The sequence below is a fragment of the Gymnoscopelus microlampas genome (genome assembly GCF_963454915.1).
Source record: "Gymnoscopelus microlampas genome assembly, chromosome: 2".
In the NCBI taxonomy this organism is placed as follows: Eukaryota; Metazoa; Chordata; class Actinopteri; order Myctophiformes; family Myctophidae; genus Gymnoscopelus; species Gymnoscopelus microlampas.
The window spans coordinates 19,948,685-19,972,722 of record NC_139939.1 but is presented as its reverse complement, the minus strand read 5'-3'; the positions used below and the strand labels follow the sequence as shown (position 1 = coordinate 19,972,722).

Below are 24,038 nucleotides of genomic sequence, written 5' to 3'. Positions count from 1 at the left end.
ACTTGTACCCCTTATTAACTGTAATATGCTCATCCCATGCAGCTCGGCAGAATGCGTGTGCGGCTTTAGTTTGATGAACATTGAACTTCATAATAACATCACTCCGTTCGCGACTACATACAGAACGTGTGTCGGCTCTGATGTTTATTAGACATATGGACCTCCGCTCAGGTCCTGGAATCCAGAGCCTTATGTCAAGACTTGGCTGCGAGCACATCGCACGGCAGAAAGCACAAAAACCAAAGTGGCACAGCCTGTCATGTCAGATAACCCCGACCCACTTTGGCAGTTTTATAAGACAGGGGTTATTGGCGTCTTTTTGGTTTGTTTTATTTTATTTCCTCGTTTATACTTATTTCCTCCTCAATATTGTTTAAGAATTAATGTGCTATCCATGACATGCTGTCACCAGTTTACCAGTTCACTGTCTGTTATTTAATGATGATCGAATATTGGCTAAATGTTTACAATTTCTTCTGTCCAAACAATGAAAAGCACTAAGAAAAGGCAAGTGAGTCTCTCTTTAATTAAGCATGATGAGCCATGTGTTTTCCACAAAACAATTGAATATCATTGAATATAATTGCACCCTTGTTATACTACTATGTTATTAGCTTTCAGTAGGCCACCACAGGCACAGACAGTGCGTTTTAGCGCAGCGCGGCCTGGCGCAGCGCGGCGGAGTGGTTGCGTGCGGGGGGTCGGGGGGCTTTCGTGGGAGGGGGGGACGGGTGGATCAGAGCTTAACCCTAAAACCGAAATAAAGTAACAAAAAAAAAACTCCAATCCGCTCAAGAACCTTGCTCCCCCACTTCCAAAATTAGCACTAGCCTACAACACTGGCCCAGTCTCTTGCCAAACCGGTTATGTTAATGATTATTCCAAATAAGCCAAGTGAGGAACTCTGCTATCAGGTTCCCCCTCCCCCCTACAGTACCTCTGTAGGCCTATCTCTTCTATCAAAGTATTTGTTCAGATACAAATTCAGAGCGGCCAATTTTGATATTTTTAATGCGCCTACATGAAGTTAGAGGGATGGGCAGAAATGGTGTAGGCCAGTGGTTTTCAACCTTATTCCCATCAAGGACCCCCAAATTGACACATATTAGCCCAGGGACCCCCATTTGAAAAGATATGCCAGGGACTCAACCATTTAGATTTCTTGGGCGTCCCAATCTACACTGTATCATCATCATCAGTGTTCATTTAACTCTGAGAGTGTACAAATGGAACCAAATGGACCCTGACGGGTCCATTTGGTTCCATTTGTACATTAAGAGTTACAGACACATAAGGGTCAATTTGGTTGCTAACTATTAATTTGGCTGGGGACCCCCTGGAACCCCCTCAAGGACCACTGGTGGTCCCCGGACCACTGGTTGAAAACCTCTGGTGTAGGCTATTTTCAACTGTTAATGGGTTTTTCTTTCTTCACAAATTAATTCTACTTTGTTGTACAACAGTGTCCCATAAAAGTAGCGAAAATAGCCGATCTACAAGCTCACAAAGTGTTGCATCATGATTTGAATTCCGACTGAAAACGCCACCCTTGCGTCTCCGTGTGTACAACCAAATACGCATCTTTCCTGCACCGATGACGCTTGGGGCTTTTACAGCGCTGCTCCTACACTACCACCGTCAGCAACAAGTGGACATGGAGTAAATGTACTTAGTTACTTTCCGCTTAGTTACTTTCACGTGCATATAAATGAGCCACGCGGTCTTATAAGAATGAAAACAAACGCCTCGCTGTTGGCCATGGATCACATGACGGTCGTCTGTTACGGTCATGGATGAACTCAAAATGTTACTTGAGTTCAATCAAAGTAAAAGTGCAAAAGTATTGGCAAATAAATGTTTGATAATAGCTGATCTACAAGCTCACAATGCGTCGCAATGCATTGTGAGCTTGTAGATCGGCCATTTTCAAATAGACTATATGAAATAGGGCAAATAATGTATGTTTTATAATGTAATGATTTATATCTGCAAAGTAACTAGTAACTAAAGCGTTCAAATAATGGTAGTGGAGTAAAAGTACAATATTTTCCTCTGAGATGTAGTGGAGTAGAAGTAAAAGTAAAAATAGCAGGTCAGCATGCTTATAGCGTGAGATACGAACCCGGGTCGTAAAATCGCCGGACATCAGTTTTAACCGCTACACTAACTGGACTATTTCATTTATAGAGGAAAGAGGTAGAATCCTACTATACAGAAATTGATGCGAGAAAAAAACAACATATAAGACGTCTGTCTGTCTGTCTGTCTCTCCACGGACTTTTGAGACATACAGACAGACAGACAGACAGACAGACAGAAACCAATGTGTGTCTGAACATTTCTAAAATGACAGAGATGCGTTCCTGACTGCCCGACGCTGAACAGAAAACCCAATTTAAACGCTCTAAGCACACGTAATTATTGCTAGTTATTATTATTATTAATAATAATAATATAAGACATCTATCTGTCTGTCTGTCTGGCTGTCTGTCTGTCTGTCTGTCTGTCTGTCACAAAAAAAGTGACTCCAAAGCGGCACCTTGTGGTAGTATTTGGAACTTAAATTTACTGCAAAGCGGGTGAGGCAAATGAGTGAAGTGATACTCTTATGAAAAGCGACAAAGTCAATGGTCACCCACTGTAGGAGGCGCGAGCATAGCCCAAATTCGCCTATTTTAACAAATGCAAAGTCTGTTTTTTTTCTCCTAGCACTCACTGTGGAGTCCCATGATACCCTTACAGGCGCTGAAAGTCCCGACAAGCTAACCGCTAATAACAGAACGAGCTAAAGCTCGTTGCTTGTTTCTCCGGTGTTGCCAGGCAGAGAGATAAGCAGCCAGCGTTAGCTCGTTCTGTTATTAGCGGTTAGCTTGTCGGGACTTTCAGCGCCTGTAAGGGTATCAAGGGACTCCACAGTGAGTGCTAGGAGAAAAAAAACAGACTTTGCATTTGTTAAAATAGGCAAATTTGGGCTATGCTCGCGCCTCCTATTATGCCAACGGTGGGGGTCGACAGGGGGATTTGTGGAGTAACTCAATGGGCATTTCTACGTTGGTGAGTGATTTGACACACATAAAAGATAACAATTAAAATCCGCGGATGTCTCCTTTAATAGTACACCTAAGTATTGGACTTGGCGCTACAAGTTGCATTGAGACGCGTTAGTAAGCTTATTTTGTGCCTATGCTTTTGCCTGAGGATGGATGAAAGTAGGCCAGTAGTGTTGTAATGGTTTCAATCAGTCCATACAAGTAGTTTTAATACATCTAATACTTCTTTCAGAAAGTATATGACAGGCACACATTCGTCTCCATACAGGAGAGCCTTCCCATTAGGCAACATGCTGGAGTCTCGACATGAAGAATGCACTTAAATGGCCTTTAGCTGCCATTTACTTGTGGATTTGTGATGACCTTGTTAGCGTACACCGGCTAGGTGGGTGCATTAGCATTCACGGGAGCGTCATGGCATTGCCTCTCTCTGTCTCTCCTCCCTACTGACTCCAGTTAACACTCACACACTGGCAAGTGTGACCGATAGACTGAAGGAAGTGACATATTGGCCAGTGGCAGTCACAGGGGTGGGGTAATTAATGGTGCCATTACGGGTCCAGCTGTGTGTGTGTGTGTGTGTGTGTGTGTGTGTGTGTGTGTGTGTGTGTGTGTGTGTGTGTGTGTGTGTGTGTGTGTGTGTGTGTGTGTGTGTGTGTGTGTGTGTGTGTGTGTGTGCTCTTTTAAAATCTACACACGCTGTTGTAACAAGTGTTGGTTGCACAAATGGTGGCATTGGCTCGTGTGTGTGTGTGTGTGTGTGTGTGTGTGTGTGTGCGCGCGCGCTTGTGTGCATGTTTATGCTCTTTTAAAATCTACACACGCTGTCGTAACTAGTGTTGGTTGCACAATTGGTTGCATTTGTGTGTGTGTGTGTGTGTGTGTGTGTGTGTGTGTGTGTGTGTGTGTGTGTGTGTGTGTGTGTGTGTGTGTGTGTGTGTGTGTGTGTGTGTGTGTGTGTGTGTGTGTGTGTGCATTGTTCAGTTCAGTGTTGCATTGTGCCTGTGTGCCTGTTTAAGTCTGTTTAGGCATGCATGCCATGTGCATATTCTGGGTCTGAACTCAAGTGCATGTGTGGTGTGTGGGGCAAGGCTAGGGGCACTATAACCCTGCTGGCCACTGTAGCTTCACATCTGCCACAGAGAGAGAGACACAGGACCAGTGAAACGTGTCCTCACAGTCCAAACTAATTCTCAGAAATGATTATTTTTCAATTTCCGCCCTCCTTAAATCACTTGCACAATTATCGTCTAAATTGGAGAGATTTAGTTTGGCAGTTAACCACTTTAACCCTGGCACCCCTATTGTGGGCATAATAGCTGACAATTTTCAACAATGAAAAGAAAATATAGCAGATCTTGCATATAAGAACAAGATGGCACTAAGAGACAGCGACTTATTCTAGTCTCCTCAAAGCTTTTTTACTTATTTTTAGAGTTTATTTTAGAGTTGTGTTTTTTTCCCCTCTACAGCAGAGCATACCTGAGATCTTTGATTATTCACATTGCGACACATTGTGAGCTTATGGTTTATGGATTTTCTGGTGAGTTTCTAGATGTAGATGTGTTTTTATTTTATAATTTCTTATTTAAAAGAAATAAATTTACTGTATTTTTGGACAACTTCACCCATTTTCAATCCATCTTCATATAATTGGTTCTCACTAATGCTCATGATGAATTGGTAAAAAAGACGGTCTGTGTCTCATAGGATAGGAGAGCTTGTGGACACTTCAGATACCCACTTACCAGTGACATCATAATTAGGCAGTTTTTTTTTACTTTTTTGAAAAAAATCTTCCTCCTAGTATAACCATATAATACCTGATGAGCATTTTTTAGGGGGAGAAAAAATCATTGAAAATCTCGGCACCCCATATTTAAGATTTCTTTGGACTATTCAAAAATAGCAGATATACAAGCTCATAGCGTGGCACCATCTCTCTGCGTGAGTGCCACACTATGAGCTTGTAGATCTGCTATTTTTGAATATATATATATATATATGTTTTAAAGCAAACATTTGTAACTCAAATCTTTGCTTCATGGGGGTCCCTGGAACTAAATATTTTGAGATGGGGGTCCGCGGCCAAATGCATATCATTTTAGGGGTCCTTGACATGAAAAAGTTTGAGCACCACTGATATTATAGCAACATACTTTCTTTTCAAAAACAATTTTGGATTTAGAAGACATTTGTATATAAAATCCCCAGAAGCAAAATAAATATATATTCAAAGATTTGCACAAATCTTAAAAAAAAATAAAAAAAATAGCAGATCTACAAGCTCATAGCTCATGAGCATGTAGATCTGCTAGCCCAAATAAATCTATAAAATGACACACAGATGCGTTCCCGGTCTTAACTGATATGGGCAATTTCATCAAATACCGTAGAAGCCGATTAGCCGAATATCAATATGAGTCGCTCAAAAAAACATTGGCTAGTTTGCCTTCCACGGTTATTATGTGATCTGCTTGACAATGAGGCACTCAACATCAACACATTTTCCATTCCCCCCATGTGGCCATAAAAGATGCAAAGGAGCAGTGCAAACGCGGTTGATCTCAGGGCGATTTGGCCTTCCCGATAGCCTCAAACATATGGATTTCTGATTCACCAGGAGATCCATAATAGCTAATAGACTGTGGGAAGCTTCATTAATCCATGTGGGAATAGTGTAATACATCTGGCTGTCAGATGAAAAACCTGTATCTTCAACGAGACAACTTTTCAGGGATCTTTTCAAGGGCCGTGCTTTTTTGTTACATTAATCACGGATTCTGAAGGGCTCTCTTGAGGGAACGAGGGTCGTGAATCGCACCTACCGCTACTTATTAACTCTTTCAGACCGGGAACGCATCTGTGTGTCATTTTTAGATGTCTTTGGGCTATTCAAAAATAGCAGATCTACAAGCTCATAGCGCGGCACCGAGTGCCGCGCTATGAGCTTGCAGATCTGCTATTTTTGAAAAATCATGAAAAGTTGTGCAAATACTTTTTTTCTTTTTTTTGGCGGACATTTGTAACTCAAAGCTTTGTTTCTGGGGGTTCCTGGAACTAAATATTTTACAAATGCTTGCTTTAAAAAATATATAATCCAAGACTATGCCACGAATTTTCACGATTTTTCAGAAATAGCAGATCTACAAGCTCAGAGCGCGGCACTCGGTGCCGCGCTATGAGCTTGTAGATCTGCTATTATTGAATAGCCCAAATAAATCTAAAAATGACACACAGATGCGTTCCCGGTCTTAGTGGGTTAACGAGCGGAAACCTTCAGCTCATGGAAATAAATTAAAAACTCACCCAAAAATCATATAGTTACCAAGGAGATGGGCATTATTACCGAAGAGATGGGGAGAGCATAATCGCTAGAGGAAAAAGGTCTAGTCTACCATTGATCAAGAGGTGATGTGTGTGCGCTGGAAAATATGTATGCAGCATTATGAGTCTGAATGAGCAGTAACCTGCACCTTTCAGTCGAGGACACCTCCCCTATGCTTGCTTAACAAGGTGAAACAGCCATGTTTGTTGCTGCCTTTACAAGCTTGCTTACAGCATCAGGGATGCATGGGGATGGTTTTACAGCATGTACGTTCGCTGTATAGACATTAGACAAAGGGTTTCAAAACCTTTCAATGCCAAGGACCCATAGCTAAAGCCTCTGGCCGGGACCCCCCCCCCGTATATACGAAATGGAAGTGAAAGTGAAAATGGAAAAGCTACAAGCTCAAAACGTGTGGCATTACAAGATGCATTGTAAGTTTGTATAGCCGGGGTTTTCGTGAATCGATTCAAATCGATTCAAACTGGTGACAATTTAAATTGATTGATAAATTATTATTAAACATTATTGATAAAGATTTATCAATAATGTAAGATTATTGATTAAAAAAAAGAGTTTACAGTAATTTGCTATTGTATTGAAAAGACGATAAGAGAAAACAGTATTGTAAATACAGGATAAAAGAGAAGAAAATACTGGATTTGTGTAAGAGAGAAAAAAAAATATTGTCTGAAAAATAAATTTGTGTTTAATAAATCTTGAACTAATCGTATCGTGAACCTAGCATTGTGATTGGAATCATATCGTGGAATGAGTGAATCGTTGCCTAGTATCCACATTAGAACATATTTGATGGCCTTTATTTTATTTGCCTCATGTATAGGCTCTATGCACAGCAGCCATAGTATCACTTCCTTCACAGGTGTTACCAACGATACAGTGACACAGTGGTTCTCAGACTTTTTAATTTCCACGACCACCATAACTCTGAGAGTGTACAAATGGAACCAAATGGACCCGTAAGGGTCCATTTGGTTCCATTTGTACACTCTCAGAGTTACACACCCGTAAGAGGCCATTTGGAACCCCCTTCAAGGAACATATGAGGGTCCCTGAACCCCAATTTTAGACCCACTGGTGCAGCAGAGTGTTTCCAGTGAGCCAACGTGCACAACATCAGCACCCCGACTCTGTTTGACCAGAATGGAACGGAGCCTTCATTAGTATCATTGGCAACACCTGTGAATTTATTCACACTATGGCTGCTGTGCATAGAGCCTATTGGGGGAGGGGGGGGGACTGGAGGCAGCCAAGCACCGTGGGGAGACGGTGGAATATGTTTCAGCTCACCTTTCCGTTACCTCTGGCTATGATTCTTGTGAGCGGTGATCCACCTTGACACGGCCCCTCTATCAGCGGTGCATTCAGCCTGTTTACACTGACTGCTACACGGCTTCAAAAAGTCATCCCCTAGCTCTATTCCTGCTCGCTGATCTATGTCCGTGTCCTTCACTCCGCCGCCAAGTACAGGACGACACCTCCGCGTGGGTGGTGTGTGTGCACGATGGATAGACCCATGTCACGCCCGTCCCACTCGGTGGGAAGACGTGTCTCTCATCGTTAAGGGTGTGTGTGTGTGTGTGGGTGTGGGTGTGGGTGTGTGTGTGTGTGTGTGTGTGTGTGATTGTGAGTGTGTGTGTGTGCAGTAGTGGAAAAAGTACTCAAATGTTTTACTTGAGTAAAAGTATCAATATTGCAATGTAGAAGACGTACTCTGTTACAAGTAACGGTCTGGAATTCAAACTTTACTTGAGTAAAAGTGCAAAAGTATTGGTATCGAAATGTACCTAAATTAAAAAAAGTAAAACTACTAAAATGTTTGAAAATAGCAGCTCTACAGCTTGTAGATCTGCTATTTTCAAAAAGCCTAGGTATAAAATAGGGCTAAAGTGGTTGATGTCTGTTTTATAATTACATGACTTATAATTTTAATGAAAGTAACTAGTAACTAAAGTTTTCAAATAAATGTAGTGGAGTAAAAGTACAATATTTGCCTCTGAGATGTAATGGAGTAGAAGTACAAAATATTGAAAATTGGAGACACTCCAGTAAAGTAAAAGCACCTCAAAATTGTACTTAAGTCAGTACTTGAGTAAACGTATTTAGTTACTTCACACCACTGTGTGTGTGTGTGTGTGTGTGAGTGTGCATGTGTGTGTGATATGGCAGGCGGCGGATAAATAATTACGGCGGTGATTGACAGGGCGGGTCAGAGGAGGGAGGGAGGCCTCTCGTTAGCGGCGTCCGTCCCGTGTCTCCATGACGATGTCAAACGCGCTGCCTATTAGTGCCACTTATACCGAGGGATCCCTTTGGGGAAGGCGAGATGCTGCGCGACTGGGACCCTTCACCGAGGCAACACGTCTGATGTAGACAGTGGTGGAAAGTAACTAAGTAAATTTACTTAAGTACTGTACTTAAGTACAATTTTGAGGTATTTGCACTTTAGTTGAGTATTTCCAATTTTCAATACTTTTACTTCGACTCCACTACATCTCAGAGGCAAATATTGTACTTTTACTCCACCACAATTATTTGAAAACTTTAGTTACTAGTTACTTTTCAGATATACATTATTACATTATAAAACATACATGAACCACTTTAGCCCTATTTTAAACCTATAGGCTATTTGAAAATAGCCGATCTACAAGCTCACAACGCGTCGCATCGCGACGCGTTGTGATCTTGTAGATCGGCTATTTTCAAATATTTAGTACTTTTACTTTTGGTACTTTAAGTACATTTTGATGCCAATACTTTTGTACTTTTACTCAAGTACATTTTTAATTCTGGACTTTTACTTGTAACAGAGTATTTTTATATTGCAGTATTGGTACTTTTACTTAAGTAAAGAATTAGAGTACTTTTTCCACCACTGGATGTAGAGCGAGCGAGCAGGCCATCATCATCTCTCTCTCTCTCTCTCTCTCTCTCTCTCTCTCTCTCTCTCTCTCTCTCTCTGTGTCTCTCTCCCTCCCTGTGGTTGCATATTGGGCTTGGGTTTGGTTGAGGGACGTGTCTAACGCCTCATGCCTGATTTGTACTCGCTGTAGTTGACTGTAGTTCTGTGGAATAGCCCATGTAACGAGTTCACAACGTGTTGCCACCGCGATGCGTTGTGTGAGCTGCTTGGAGACGGAGACTATTTTCAGTGTGGGCGACACACCGGGCGCGGCGATGACTTAGTACAAATCAGGCCGACACCAGCGTGCAACTTGGTATAAATCAGGCTTTTAACCCCTTAAGACCGGGAACGCATCTGTGTCAGTTTGAGATTTCTTTGGGCTGTTCAAGAATAGCAGATCTACAAGCTCGTAGCGCGGCACTCGGTGCCGCGCTACGAGCTTGTAGATATGCATTTTTTGTTTTAAATCGTGGAAAATGTGTGCAAATCTTTGACTATATACATTTTTAACTCAAATCTTTGCCTCTGGGGGTCCCTGGAACAAAATATTTTAAGATGGGGGGGTCTGGGACAAATACATATAATTTTGGGTGGTCCTTGACATGAAAAGTGTTTTAGAACCACTGATGTTATACCAACAAAAGTTTACAAAATAAAAACTGGATTTCAAAGACATTTGTAGAATCCCCCAGAAGCAAAGATTTGAGTTAAAAATATTCGCTTTCATAGAAATCTATATTCAAAGATTTGCACAAACGTTCACGATTTTTCAAAAATAGCAGATCTACAAGCTCATAGCGCGGCACTCGGTGCCGCGCTATGAGCTTGTAGATCTGCTATTTTTGAATAGCCCAAAGACATCTTAAATTGACACACAGGTGCGTTCCTGGTCTTAACGGATTAAGAGGCAAGTTAGCGAGGCTGTTCAGGAAAGACGCGCGACGGGGGGGCCGAAGGGAGGGGGTCCCCGGAGGATCTCAGTGTGAGGAAAGGAGAGTAACGGATGAGGTGTCAGTTCTCTGTGGTCATCATTTAGGCCTGTCTGGTTCATGCTGACATGTGGGGATGGAACGGTAATTAGAGACAACACCTACTGTAGAGTAAAAGCCAGAGACAAGCTACCAGTGGTGGAAAAAGTACACACACACATCTCTCTTACTTAAGAAAAAGTATCAATACTGCAATGTAGAAATACTCTTAAGTCCGGAATTCAAATGTTACTTGAGCAAAAGTACAGGTATCAAAATGCACTTAAAGTACCAACAAATATATAAAAGTGTTTTGAAAATAGCAGATCTACAAGCTCACAATGCGTCGCATCGCGACGCATTGTGAGCTTGTAGATCGGCTATTTTCAAATGGCCAAAATGTATATAGGGCTGAAGTGGTTAATGTATGTTTTGTAATAATAATCAAACATTTTATAGGAACTAGTAACTAAACTTTTCAAATAAATGTAGTGGAGTAAAAGTACAATATGTGGGTCCAAGATGTAGTGGAGTAGAAGTAAAAGTATTGGAAATCGGAAATTCTCAAGTAAAGTACAAATACATCAAAATTGTACTTAAGTACAGTACTTAAGTAAATGTACTTAGCTACTTTCCACCACCGCACGCTTACCGCCCACGAGTCGTCTGCTGATTGCAGACAGTAAACTTTTGCACTGCAGAAATAGCACACTGTTTGTCTGAAGTGTCGTGCAAGACACTATTACTGTGACTATTAGTCATGGCCGGGGTGTTCATTGAGACGGAGCCTGTTATGTGTCTATGTGTCCTGTGTAGGTGGCAGGTATCAAAGGGATGCTGATCGCCAACAAGAGGCAGGACAACCAAGTGAAGACGTACATCACCTACAATAAAGGCAGAGACTGGAGGCTTCTGCAGGCGCCGTCCGTTGACCTGGATGGGAACGACATCCACTGCGTACTGGTGAGTTATGTTAAGTTTTAGTGTTTAGTCTAGTTTTAGTTAGCCTCTATCTCCAGGCTTTCATTTTCCCTTGCGTTTTGCTCAAAAATAAGAGCCTGCACCCAGCCTGTTGACGTTCCTGGAATAGGAAGTGGGAGTCAACCTTTACATTTCCCCAACCAACCAGAGTGCAGTGGGCGTCGCTCCAAATGTTGTGACGTCAGGGCTCTCATGCTGCACATTGGGGGATGGGTATGGGGCGGGGCAGGGGCTGACGGACAGATCGGTGAACCAATGGGATCCCGCGGAAATGTTCTCCGGAGATTTTGAACCGCCCCTCTAGACCAGATATCAGACGCGCTAGGGCAGCCGAAGTTTTAGTTGACTAAATATCATAAGATTTTAGTCGACTAAATCTACAGTTGATTTAGTCGACTGTAATGTATTTTGGGCGGTGCCTTGATGGCGTCGTAATGGCTGATTTTACACTTGGTTGCGTGCTGAAAATAGCCGATCTACAAGCTCACAACGCGTCGCGCTGCGACGCGTTGTGAGCTTGTAGATCTGCTATTTTCAGAGCGCTACGCCCGAGCGCAACCGAACATAAATTACTCGTCTTTTAGTTCCACTGGATCTCTTCTCCACTATAGCCCCTCCCTGACATTTGTGTCTAGTTTTTATTTGTTGATGAAATTGTCAAGATATTTAGTCTTAGTTTTAGTCTAGTTTTTATTGAGTTTTTATGTGGTTTTTGTCAGTGAAAAAAAGGTAGTCGACGAACATTTTTCGTCATGAAATGAAATACAAGGATAAAATAGGTTAAGACACACACTCCTAACCCTTGTTATAACCCTCTTTGTGCAATGCGGAATGTACACAATTGGGGGGGTGGGAGTGTAATAGAATGTATGCTGAGGTAATGTATGCATACAGTGCATACATCAAGCACACTATTACTGTATGTACATTTTGTGCAAGTAGCCGTGAGCTAAAACAAGCATCGTTATTTACAGATGAGTGCAGCTTTCGCTTCATTTATTTCTTTATTTGTGTCCCCTTTTGTTTAGTTTAGTTGTGTCATTAACAGTCCATTACTGGGGCCATTGTATGACCTTCATAGTCCGCTTCATACCCAAGCACCTACAGTATACTGTTGTGCGCGTCCTGCTGGGATGAAGGGGTGCCCCCTGTGAAGGTGCCATTAGCAACGTTATCGATGGTTGTAAGAGCCATATGAGCCAATTCGATGACGTCACCGTATAGGGCTTGCTCAAGGCCAAGGTTGCCTGGGTTACAGGGTATTTAACCCTGTCTGTAATCAAGCACAGGTGTTGCCAGTCGCAGAGGCAAACAACTTTTGACTGTGTTTGAAAGAGCTGGTGGTCTGTATCCTCTGGGTTTATTGTCTCCGCCAGGAGACTATGTTTTCACTTTCCGTCCCCCCCCCTCGGCCAAGCTAACATTGGTCAAGCCTCACGTGACAATACGTTGAAAGAGTGTGCTCTGATTGGCTAGTGAGACGCATGACGTATAGCGGCCTATAAATAGATGTGTCACTTTCTTTCAAAGTGAGGTAAGACAGGAATAATCACGAAATGGCTGAGAAATTGCGGAGCAATACATTATGTAGACACACTGGTGTCATCACAATATGTAATATAAATAGCTTAGACAGGATTAATCAAGAACAGTACATTCCAGTACAAACTGAGATCACAGTTGATGACACAGTGCAACTAACTCTTATTATGCAAACTGAAGAAGCGGTGTCACAATATTTATGTATTAATAAGTGACTGGCACTACAAAGCTACAGAGAATACATATTGTTTATGAATTCTACGGACTATTTGAGCACACGTCAGAACTCCCTCGGCTACCACGTAGCACCTCAAGTATAGGACTTGAGCGCTACAATGGTGTTCATAAGTGTTTCTGACCACACAGTCTCTACCACCCTCACAAGGGAGGCGTCCGTTGGTGCAGGGACAATGATGGACCTCTTTAAGCAAGTGGGTACTGTGGACTGGGCAAGGGAGAGAGGTAGAACACATGGTGCCAGGAGACCAGCGTTGGTCTTGATGACCCGCCCCGGAGAGGCCGTCTGGACCGTTCACCCTGTTTAGCACCCTGTTTAGCACCCTCCTCACGTCATGCTCGGAGAGGGCGAGCATGCTTTTACTGTTGCAGGGAGGAACACACCCTTTACACAATGGCTGCCGGGCAGAGCTAGCCCTAGGCATAGTGTCGCTGTCAGGCAGAAACCTCCAAATTCTATATTATATTTATGTATATATTATTTCATCATTTAATGCCCTACTTACATCAAACTTCAAGCAAAAGTAGTGAAAATAGCTGATCTACGAGCTCAATGCTACGCATTGTGAGTTTGTAGATGTTCAATATTTCTGTAACATTTCGTTCCCAGAAAGTGATATATGATGTTTCCTCCCAACAGTGACAATATGCAAAATAATAATGCAAAAAATGTGGTTGCCTAGGGCGTCTTGAAACTAATAGGGCTGGTATGCTGGTCTGCAGATTTAGTTTATTATTTATTTTTGATAGGACAAAATATTTAAAAGTTTTGTTTCGAAAATTTGACAACTAAATGTTATGTGAACCCCAACAATGACCCCCTATCTCCATTGGCCTGCACACGACACTGTGCTTTGATTGATCTCAGCTGTCTGTCATTTTGTATACACTCTGAGTTAACCCATTAAGACGTGGAGCGCATCTGTGTCACTTTTTCATTTGAGCTAAAAAAAGCATTTTTTTACACTTTGGCTATTCAAAAATAGCAGATCTACAAGCTCATGAGCTTGTAGATCTGCTATTTTTGACATCAAAACATTTTAACTCTATTCTTTGCTTCTGGGGGTCCCTGGAACAAACATTTTGAGATGGGGGTCCGCGGCCAAATACATATTGAGGGTCCTTGACATGAAAAAGTTTGAGCACCACTGATATAGAAACATACGTTTTTTTCAGAATACTGTTGGGATTTAGAAGACATTTATAGAATCGGCTTCAGGTCTTAATGGGTTAAATGAACACTGAGGAACACTACAGTACAGTACATTATGTGAGCGCACATGTATACTATTTGTGTTACCGTATGAACGCACACACATGCACAAATACAAGCAGAGTGCGTGAATGCTAAAACAGCAGTTTACAGCATGTCACTTACATTTCCTTTTTCCTCATTCCTTAAACACTTTAGCCCCTAATGGTCTTAACATTGATTTCGACCTGAGACCCTTCTTATGATGGTGGGTAGAGCTTCATGTCCAGCAGCCTATTTGGCCTGGACTTTTTTCCCTCTACCTATTTTAAAAAAAACATTTGTAAAATAGTCTAAGAAATTTCAGTGCCTTCAAAGTTTTTTCTATATATGACACTATTTCCTAGATGCCAAATGATGTAAAGAAGCATGGTCCTAGGATTCTCCATAGTGTTTTTTAATTAATAATATGCATCCACTCCCAATGTGTATGAGGTCTCTCACACAGGAGTCCTGACACACTGGTCTCTGCCACACTTGATCTTCTCCTCTCCTGTGGTTCTGTGACCTGGGTTCTATGATTGTCATGGATGTACTGCTGCTGTATTCATATGTCCACTTTTTTATTATTCTTTTCAATACTTAACTGAATGTATTGTTGTAACTCTATGTATTAATTGTTACAAATGTCATGTATGTATGCATCTTTGTTGCACCCTGCAAGCTTGTTAATGGGAACCAATCACCCAATTTGGGCGTGAGTCAATTTGAGGACACTCCCTAAGGACTCCTCTTTTGTTCCCACAGTCTACTTAAGCAAGCTGCTCTTACATGCCTCTCATACCCTGATGAAGACATAAAATGTCGAAACGTTGGTAACTTATAAATAAAAAAGTTTATTGCATCGTGGCTGCGAGTCTGTGCGACCTCTCTTTTTCCCTTTTTTACTTACATTTCCTTTGACATCAGACAATGAGACTGTGAAAGAGGTCTCGTCACTGTGGTTGCCCTCCAATACTCTCGCTCCCCGTGAGTGCGTGAGAATTATATGTGTGACAAGAGATTCCTCTTATTCGGAATAAAACATCATATCTATTTTAAATAAAGCCCTCCGCAAATTCATTCATATTCATATTAGTGTTAATTTATGCTTACGGTCTTTAGCATTGGTCTATTTAAATCATAGTTTTGTTTTGAATTTGGTTCTTATTTTGTGCCTTATCCTTATTCATAGAGCATTAGTCGCTGGATTCATTAAATCGTTTTGTTTTCAATTTGGGGGCATTCGTTCACATCTCGCCTCAGGCACCAAATGGGTCAGGGCCAGCTCTACCACCTGGCCGACAATACCAGCCGCCAGGCCAGTAGTGGCCAGTGGTGGAAAGTAACTAAGTAGCCTACATGTACCCACGTACTGTACTTAACCCTTTAAGACCTGGGGCCGCTGACCCCCCATCTCAAAATACTTTGTTCCAAGGACCCCCAGATTGAAGCAAAGATTTGAGTTATAATGTTCACGATTTTTTCAAAAATAGCAGATGTACAAGCTCGTAGCACGGCACTCGGTGCCGCGCTACAAGCTTGTAGATCTGCTATTTTTGAATAGCCAAGACAATCTAAAATGACACAGATGCGTTCCTGGTCTTAATGGGTTAAAGTACACGTTTGAGTATTTGAGTATTTCTCTTTTTTGATACTTCTACTCCATTCTACAAATGATATATTAACCACTTATACCCTACTTTTTACTTTGGCGCTTCCTAAAACACCCCCAAAAAAACTGAGATTTAAATGAACACTTTTTTTTAATTTAATGAATTCCTTATTTCATTCAATATTACACATAATGTATATAGCCCCGATCAAGAAGAACTAAGACATAATTGACTGAGTTAAAATGGATTCCCTTTCTCCATAGATTTCATATCATAGCATCTTATCAAATAAGGCTTGAATAATTGTCTCAGAGAAAGAAACTGCATCTTATTACGGCGTCACAATAGATGAACTTTTCCCCACTATCAAATCCACGAGAAAGAATATAGGATAATTAGAGCCAATTACGGAAAGTCAATCAAGATACGGCGAGGCACCTTGGCCTACAGCTATATGAGCTATAATTATATAACAGAGGGTTTAGAATGTTAAATAACTGAGGATAGAGGTATCTTTGTACTTGAATCTGGGCCTTTTGCCGTAATGTAGCATCGCTGATAATACGCACTATCGCTCTAACACATGCTCTAGGGAAATCGCACATTTAGTTATGAAAGAAAACCCTGTTGAAAAATAATGCTAGATAAGGCAAAACACTAACAGATCCAGATTTACTGCAATTCCTGACTTCAACAAGGCTGCTTTATTTATACATACATTGCTGTTGTGCACCCAAAATAGCAGATCTATAATCTTAGAGTTTAGATTATAATCGTTTAATATAATTTTTCCAGATCGGCTATTTTCAGCACTCGCCACCACTGTACGACACAATGTAACTTCAGCATTAGGCAGTGGTGTAAAGTAACTAAGTACATGTACTCAAGTACTGCACTGATGTACCAGTTTGAGGTATTTGTGCTTTAATTTAGTATTTCCACTTTCCAATACTTTTACTTCTACTCCACTACATCTCAGAGGTAAATATTATACTTTTACTCCACTACAATTATTTGAACACTTTAGTTACTAGTTACTTTGTAGATTTTGATTATTACAAAACATACATTAACCACTTCAGCCCTATATACATTTCGGCCATTTGAAAATAGCAGATCTACAAGCTCACAATGCGTCGCGATGCGACGCATTGTGAGCTTTTACTGTGATACTTTTACTTAAGTAGAAAATGCGAGTACTTTTTCCACCACTGGCGTTAGGCTTGCTTTGTCTCTCGTCTCATTAGCACTGCAACTTACTGTACGTTCACCATTAGGAACAAGAACGTTGGAGACATTAGAGGGGCTCCATGCTGGTTTAGAGGTGATTGCAGGAGCGCTCTGGGTGGCTTACAGTTCAGTGTGATTGCACATTCGTGTGACATTTTAACCCATTCAAACCGGGAAACCGGCATCTGTGTAACCACTTCAGCCATTATTCTATTCTTTGGCTATTCAAAAAAAAGTAGATCTACAAGCTCGTAGCGTGGCACCGAGTGCCGCGCTACGAGCTTGTAGGTCTGCTATTTTTTTTTTAAAATCATGTTTTTTTTTGCACATCTTTTAATGTATATAATATATATTTTTAAAGTGAACATTTTTAACTCAAATCTTTGCTTCTGGGGGGTCCCTGGAACAACATTTTGGGTGGTCATTGACATGAAAAAGGTTTGAGAACCACTGATATAGCAACTTAGTAAAATAAAAATAGAAATTAAATTAGAATTTAGAAGACATTTGAATCCCCAGAAGCAAAGATTTGAGTTAAAAACCTAATATTCACCCATTTTGCACGCATTTTCATGATTAAAAAAAAATTAGCAGATATAAAGTGCCGTGCTACGAGCTTGTAGATCTGCTATTTTTGAATAGCCCAAAGAAATCTAACAATGACACAGATGCGTTCCCGGTCTTACTGGGTTAATTACCATGGTGGGTTACTTTTGATTACCCAGTTCAGGCTCCGTGCCCTCTGTGTCTTTACAACAATTTCACGCTATCAATCGGAATGGAGATGAAAACATGAGACGCCTTTTTTTTTTTCCTAGTTGCTGAATAGTAATTGTCTTCTGTTGTTGTGTGTGTGTACGTTTGCCCTAAAGATTTGTCATTATTCTGTTATGTAGAATCCATCATGCTTTGTATTTAATGACAGATGAAATGCGGTTTGATGCGGTTGATTCTCTCTTTTCCGAGGCTAAATTGAAAGCGGGTTTTCGTTTCTTTCTCTTTTTTCTCCGTTCTTTTCATCGCATGGCTTTCCAGCAAAATAACTGACGACTCTCTATGACTCGAGATTCAAAATTATTGTTATTTTCTAGAGTGTAGCAATATATCTTTATACATTTATTTTATTTTATTACATTTCAGCAATTGTTCATCAGAAAGAATTATACAAACTAGACCATACCCGGTGGACGCATCCGTGGGGGGATATGCACACATGATCTGGCAACACGGGAGGCAGTTCGTCCCATAGCTGGGCAGCCCCGTAACCATGGCGACAGTGTTTGACACAAAAACGCTAATAAGAAGCTGAGATTTGGTGAAATTGAAAAACGGGCTTCACAGTTAAGTTCAGATGGTAATGGTCAATGGCTGTGTGCAAAATCAGAGCAATTGGTCCAGCCAGTGAGGAGAACCGGGTAGCTTCACGTACTCACCTACTCACCACTACAGAGGTTACTAGAATTATAGTAGGATGTGTGACATATTTAACAATTAAAGCCCTATTTTATACTTTGCTGTACGACATTATATAGCGGCTATAGCATTATTTGTGCATTTTTGTCTTCTAATTTTCTAAAATTATTAACCCATTAAGACCGGGAACGCATCTGTGAGTCATTTTTAGATTTCTTTGGCTATTCAAAAATAGCAGATCTAGAAGCTCATAGCGCGGCACTCGGTGCTGCGCTATGAGCTTGTAGATATGCTATATTTGAGGAAAAAAAATCGTGAAAACGTGTGCAAATCTTTGAATATATATATATATATACACTTTTAACTTCAATCTTTGCTTCTGGGGGTCCCTGGAACTAAATATTTTGAGATGGGGGCTACATATCATTCTGGGGGTCCTTGACATGAAAACGTTTGAGAACCACTGATATCAACATACGTTTTTTCTTTTTTTATACTATTTTTTTACTGAATTTAGAAGACATTTGTAGAATCCCCCAGAAGCAAAGATGTGAGTTTCAAATGTTCGCTTACATTTTTCACGATTTCCCCCAAAAAAATAGCAGATCTACAAGCTTGAGTGCCGCGCTATGAGCTTGTAGATCTGCTATTTTTGAATAGCCCAAAGTGTAAAATAATGGTTAAAGTGGTTACACAGATATACGTTCCCGGTCTAAATGGGTTGAATGACCAAAATAGGGATGCCAGGTTGGTCAAAGTGGTCAAGTGTAGGCATATAGGCAATCAAACCTGTGTACGGTTGTGTTATGAATCGTTGTGTTCTTCCAGCTCACAGTTGAGACATGCATGATGCATACATACATGATTTCTTCCCTCCAGCCTTTCTGTTCGCTGCACCTCCAGCTACAGACGTCAGAGAACCCGTACCTGTCTGGAACCATCTCCACCAAGACCTCCGCCCCTGGGATCATCGTTGCCACAGGTGAGACGTAATCATTATTTGGTCAGTGGTGGGACTTAAGTAACAAAGTATATTTACTCAAGTACTGTTACTTACGTAGAATGTTGAGGTACTTTTACTTTACTGGAGTATTTCCCAATGTTCAATACTTTATACTTCTACTCCACTACATCTCATAGGCAAAATATTGTACTTTTACTCCACTATAATTATTTGAAAACTTTAGTTACTAGTTACTGCAGATGTGAATTATTATTTTAAAACTTACATTAGCCACTTTAGCCCTATTTTATACCTAGGGTATTTGAAAATAGCAGATCTACAAGCTCACAACTGTGAGCTTGTAGATCTGCTATTTTCAAACATTTTTGTACTTTTTACCTTTGGTACTTTAAGTATATTTTGATGCCAATACGTTTGTACTTTTACCCAAGTAATGTTTTGAACACAAGCCTTTTACTTGTAACAGAGTATATTTATATCGTGGTATTGCTACTTTTACTTAAGTAAAATATCGGAGTACTTCTTCCACCACTGCATTTTGGCAATGATTTGAATAGGTTACCTCAGAAGAACCCATAATATGTCCATCAACAGTTACATAACACTGAATCCTTAGTGAGCAGTTACTCTGTGTGTAGACTGAGAGAACGAGAGCAATCCATGGTCTCGAAGGGCGGATCCAAACCCAGGCGCCCGGAGCAGGCGCGTCCTCCGATTGCTTCACCAATCTATGTCCCCGCCTCCCCCCCCCTCCCCCCTCCCCCCCCCCCCCGGTCTGTGCACGGAGCAGGCTGACGTCACCAAATTTAGAGCGACGCCCCTCTGCACTCTGAATGGTTAGGAGATAACAAGCTTCAAAGACCATCGTTCCTGCATCGTTCCCCCAGACTTTTTTCTTTTGTAACAAAAAAAATGGCTGGGTTTCCGAGGCTACTCTGTGTGTGACTTCACAAATGCCTCTCATCCTAATATGAAAATCAAACATCCATCAGCATTAGGGTTGTCCGATATTGGCTTTTTTACCGATAACCGATATACCGATATTGTCCAACTCTTAATTACCGATACCGATATCAACCGATACCGATATATGCGGGGATTATTGTGATTAGGGTAAGCTCAAATTTCATATCACACACACCATATACAGTAAAAACTCCTGTAACTTATTTATAAAGCCAAAAAAAAAAAAAAAAAAAAAAATCAATTTTTATGCTAATATCGGCCGATAATATCGGGAGGCCGATAAAATCGGACATCCCTAATCAGCATTGATAATAAATAACGTTGATTTTACTGCCCACTTTGTGACATAAATGTCTCACCATCTCCTTCCGAAACAGCCAAACTATCTCCTTTCCAGTGGTGGAAAAAAGCACTCAAATGTTTTACTTAAGTAAAAGTATCAATACTGCAACATAGAAATACTCTGTTAGGGCGCGCTCCCACCAAAACATGGTCGGCTAGCGTTAAACGCAGGTTGTGCGCGGCCACAGTTTTTTGCAGCCAGCGGATTCTAAAAAACGGGAGTGACGCGCCTGTCACTCACTTTCAGGACCCTCAGGACCCTCCCCGTAGCCCGCACCGCCTTCTGCCTTGAGCACCATATTGCTTCCTGAGTCTTGGGACGGTCCGCCTTCGACTCACCCGATTGGACAGAGGGGGAAAATCAGCTCCTGCCTCCAGCCTTAAGCAGTTTTATGTCGTGTACAGCTGATAAACGCAAGGTCTGCGCGACATGCGGAAAGATCCGCTCTTGCGTGAATCCACGCATTTACATTGAGAAAGCATTGGCAGATTCTGCCCCAGAGGTAAAATAAAAGTGCGGTGGGAGTGCGCCCTTACAAGTAAAAGTCTGGAATTCAAAATGAACTTGAGTAAAAGTACAAAAGTATCAAAATGTACTTAAAGTACCTAAAGTAGAAAGTACTCATTATGCAGAGGGTCCCATTTCACAAGTCTTCAAATATATATTTTTTTTGAAAATAGCAGATCTACAAGCTCACAATGCGTCGCATCGCGACTTTCAAAAGAAGTACAATATTTGGATCCAAGATGTAATGGAGTAGAAGTAAAAGTATTGGAAATTGGAAATACTCAAGTAAAGTACAAATACCTCAAAATTGTACTACAGTACTTAGTTACTTTACACCACTGCTCCTTTCTCCGTGTGCGCTTTGTATTCCATCCGACATAACAAACATATTCACTCTTAGCCCTCACGCTCACATTCTGTAGCTGGCAGAGTCCCTAAGTGATCGTACGGTTGGAAGATTGCGTGCGTGCGTGCATGTGTGTGCGTGTGTTCTTCTCTATGCATACGCATGTGCTTTTGTTTTTATGTGTGTGAGTGCATTGCAGAGTCATTGCAGAGTCTCTTGCCATGGCTCAGTGATTCCCCTGACAGCTGTGCCTTCACAGACAGGTGAAGAGATCATTGCAACAGCATGACAAACGCTATATAAATCAAACATGTGGCAACGTGTCCTGGGCTACTGTGGTGGCGGTGGCCAAGAAAACACTACAGATGACAATAACAGCCCAAACAATGCCAGGTGGAAAACCTACGTGTGTGTGTGGCAGTCATATAGCTATAATAAATAAGACCGAATCACAACACAAATAAGTACCGTGCGCAATTATTACCTATGCTGCTGCCTTGTCTGAAGGAAGCTGAACATAAATAAGTTTTACTCTTGTGTACCTACAGTATATGCACAAGATGTACCAATAGAGAGCAACCTTGAACCTTGATGGCATTGTATGAAATAACCTGAAAAATAGCAGATATACAAGCTCATAGCGTGGCACCGAGTGCCGCGCTATGAGCTTGTAGATCTGCTATTTTAGAAAAATCGTGAAAAACGCAAATCTTTGAAAATGTATATTTTTGTTCAACTCAAATCTTTGCTTCTGGAACAACATATCTTTGAGATGGGGGGGTCCGCGGCCCAAATACATATCATTTTGGGAGGTCCTTGACATGGAAAAAGTTTGAGAACCATTGATGTCGAGACAGCCTGGAGAAAAGTGACCCCCATGGCTAGCTTCCACTGGAAGACATTTAAATGGTCTCCTATACCGAGTGTGTGACTGTGGAGCCAATCCTACCATCAGCCTTAATCTATTCTGTTCCGTCTGCAGCTTGACTTTGAAGAGTTTAGTTACACTCTCAAAGCAGCAAAGTGCGGGCAAAGTCAGAGTGACATGAGAGTTAGATAAAAACCAACACTGAATCCCTTATCCAGTATAACGTCTTAGAGCATTGGTACTCAAACCTTTTCATGTCAAGGACTGTGCACCCCCCCTCAAAAATGTGTTGTTCCAGGGACCCCCCAGAAGCAAAGATTTGAGTTGAACAAAAATATACATATTCAAAGATTTGGGCAATTTTTTTCCCACGTTTTTTTTTAAATAGCAGATCTACAAGCTCACAGCGTTGCTCTCTGTGCCACGCTGTGAGCTTGTAGATCTCCTATTTTTGAATAGCCAAAGTATAAAATATGGTTAAAATGATTGTGACGCCATATTAACAAATGTTTCTGGGGACCCCCTGGTATTTTAGATTTGCACAAATTTTCACGATTTTTCAAAAATAGCAGATCTACAATGTTGCTTGTAGCTTGTATATCTGCTATTTTTGAATAGCCAAAGAAATCTAAAACGACAGAGATGCATTCCCGGATTGATTGTGTTAATGCAGTGTTTTTCAACCTTTTTCATGCTAAGGACCCCTAAATTGAAATACATTTGGCCGCGGACCCCCATATGAAAATGTTTTGTGCCAGGGACCACCAGAAGTAAAGATTTTTCAAGATTTTTCAAAAATAGCAGATCTACAAGCTCATCAAGGTCTCGGTGCCGCGCTATGAGCATGTAGATCTGCTAGTTTTGAATAGCCAAAGCTATAAGTGGTTAAAATGATTGTGACACTATGTTAACACATTTTGCTGGGGACCCCCTGGTACCCCCCCAAGGACCACTGGTGGTCCCTGGACCACTGGTTGAAAACCACTGGGTTAATGGGTTAACACCAAACACAAGGTCATAATGATAGAAAAATGTATATATTTACCACCTTGTCACATGCTAATATTGACTGAGTGACATGGTCACTAACAGAGATTAATTCGGTCTTGTCTACGTGCTGGGATTGTGAGAGAAAAATCTAATTACAGCGTCAGGATCCATGCCAGTAAGATAGCTTCATTAACCGAGTGTCTAATACACCTGTGACCTGTTTCCTGGTGTAATTTAGACTTTCATCTCATAAGATGCTGCTGTTTATTTTTCCCTGCAGGCAACATTGGAGCTGAGCTGTCTTACAACAATGTGGGCATGTTTATCTCATCTGACGCTGGAAACAACTGGAGACAGGTGAGTTTATACAGAATCCAACCAGGATAACTTTGCTGTCGGGTGGAAACCTTGTCCAAAACCGCTGCTCTTTTTTTATTATTTAAAAACAAATTAAAGTAGTGAAAATAGCTGATCTACGAGCTCATAATGTGTCGCCTTTTCACTGCTTTTGTGTGACATGAAGTTGGGC

General features: G+C 41.2%; 1 protein-coding gene across 1 annotated transcript in view; it reads left to right on the top strand.

Moving 5' to 3' along the window:
- Positions 1-24,038, top strand: part of sorcs3a (sortilin related VPS10 domain containing receptor 3a) — a 172,514-nt gene that overhangs the window by 90,980 nt on the left and 57,496 nt on the right. The window contains 3 exon segments of the mRNA XM_084044283.1: positions 11,092-11,238; positions 19,405-19,507; positions 23,790-23,866. Of these exon segments, the coding sequence (XP_083900409.1) occupies positions 11,092-11,238; positions 19,405-19,507; positions 23,790-23,866 (327 nt within the window).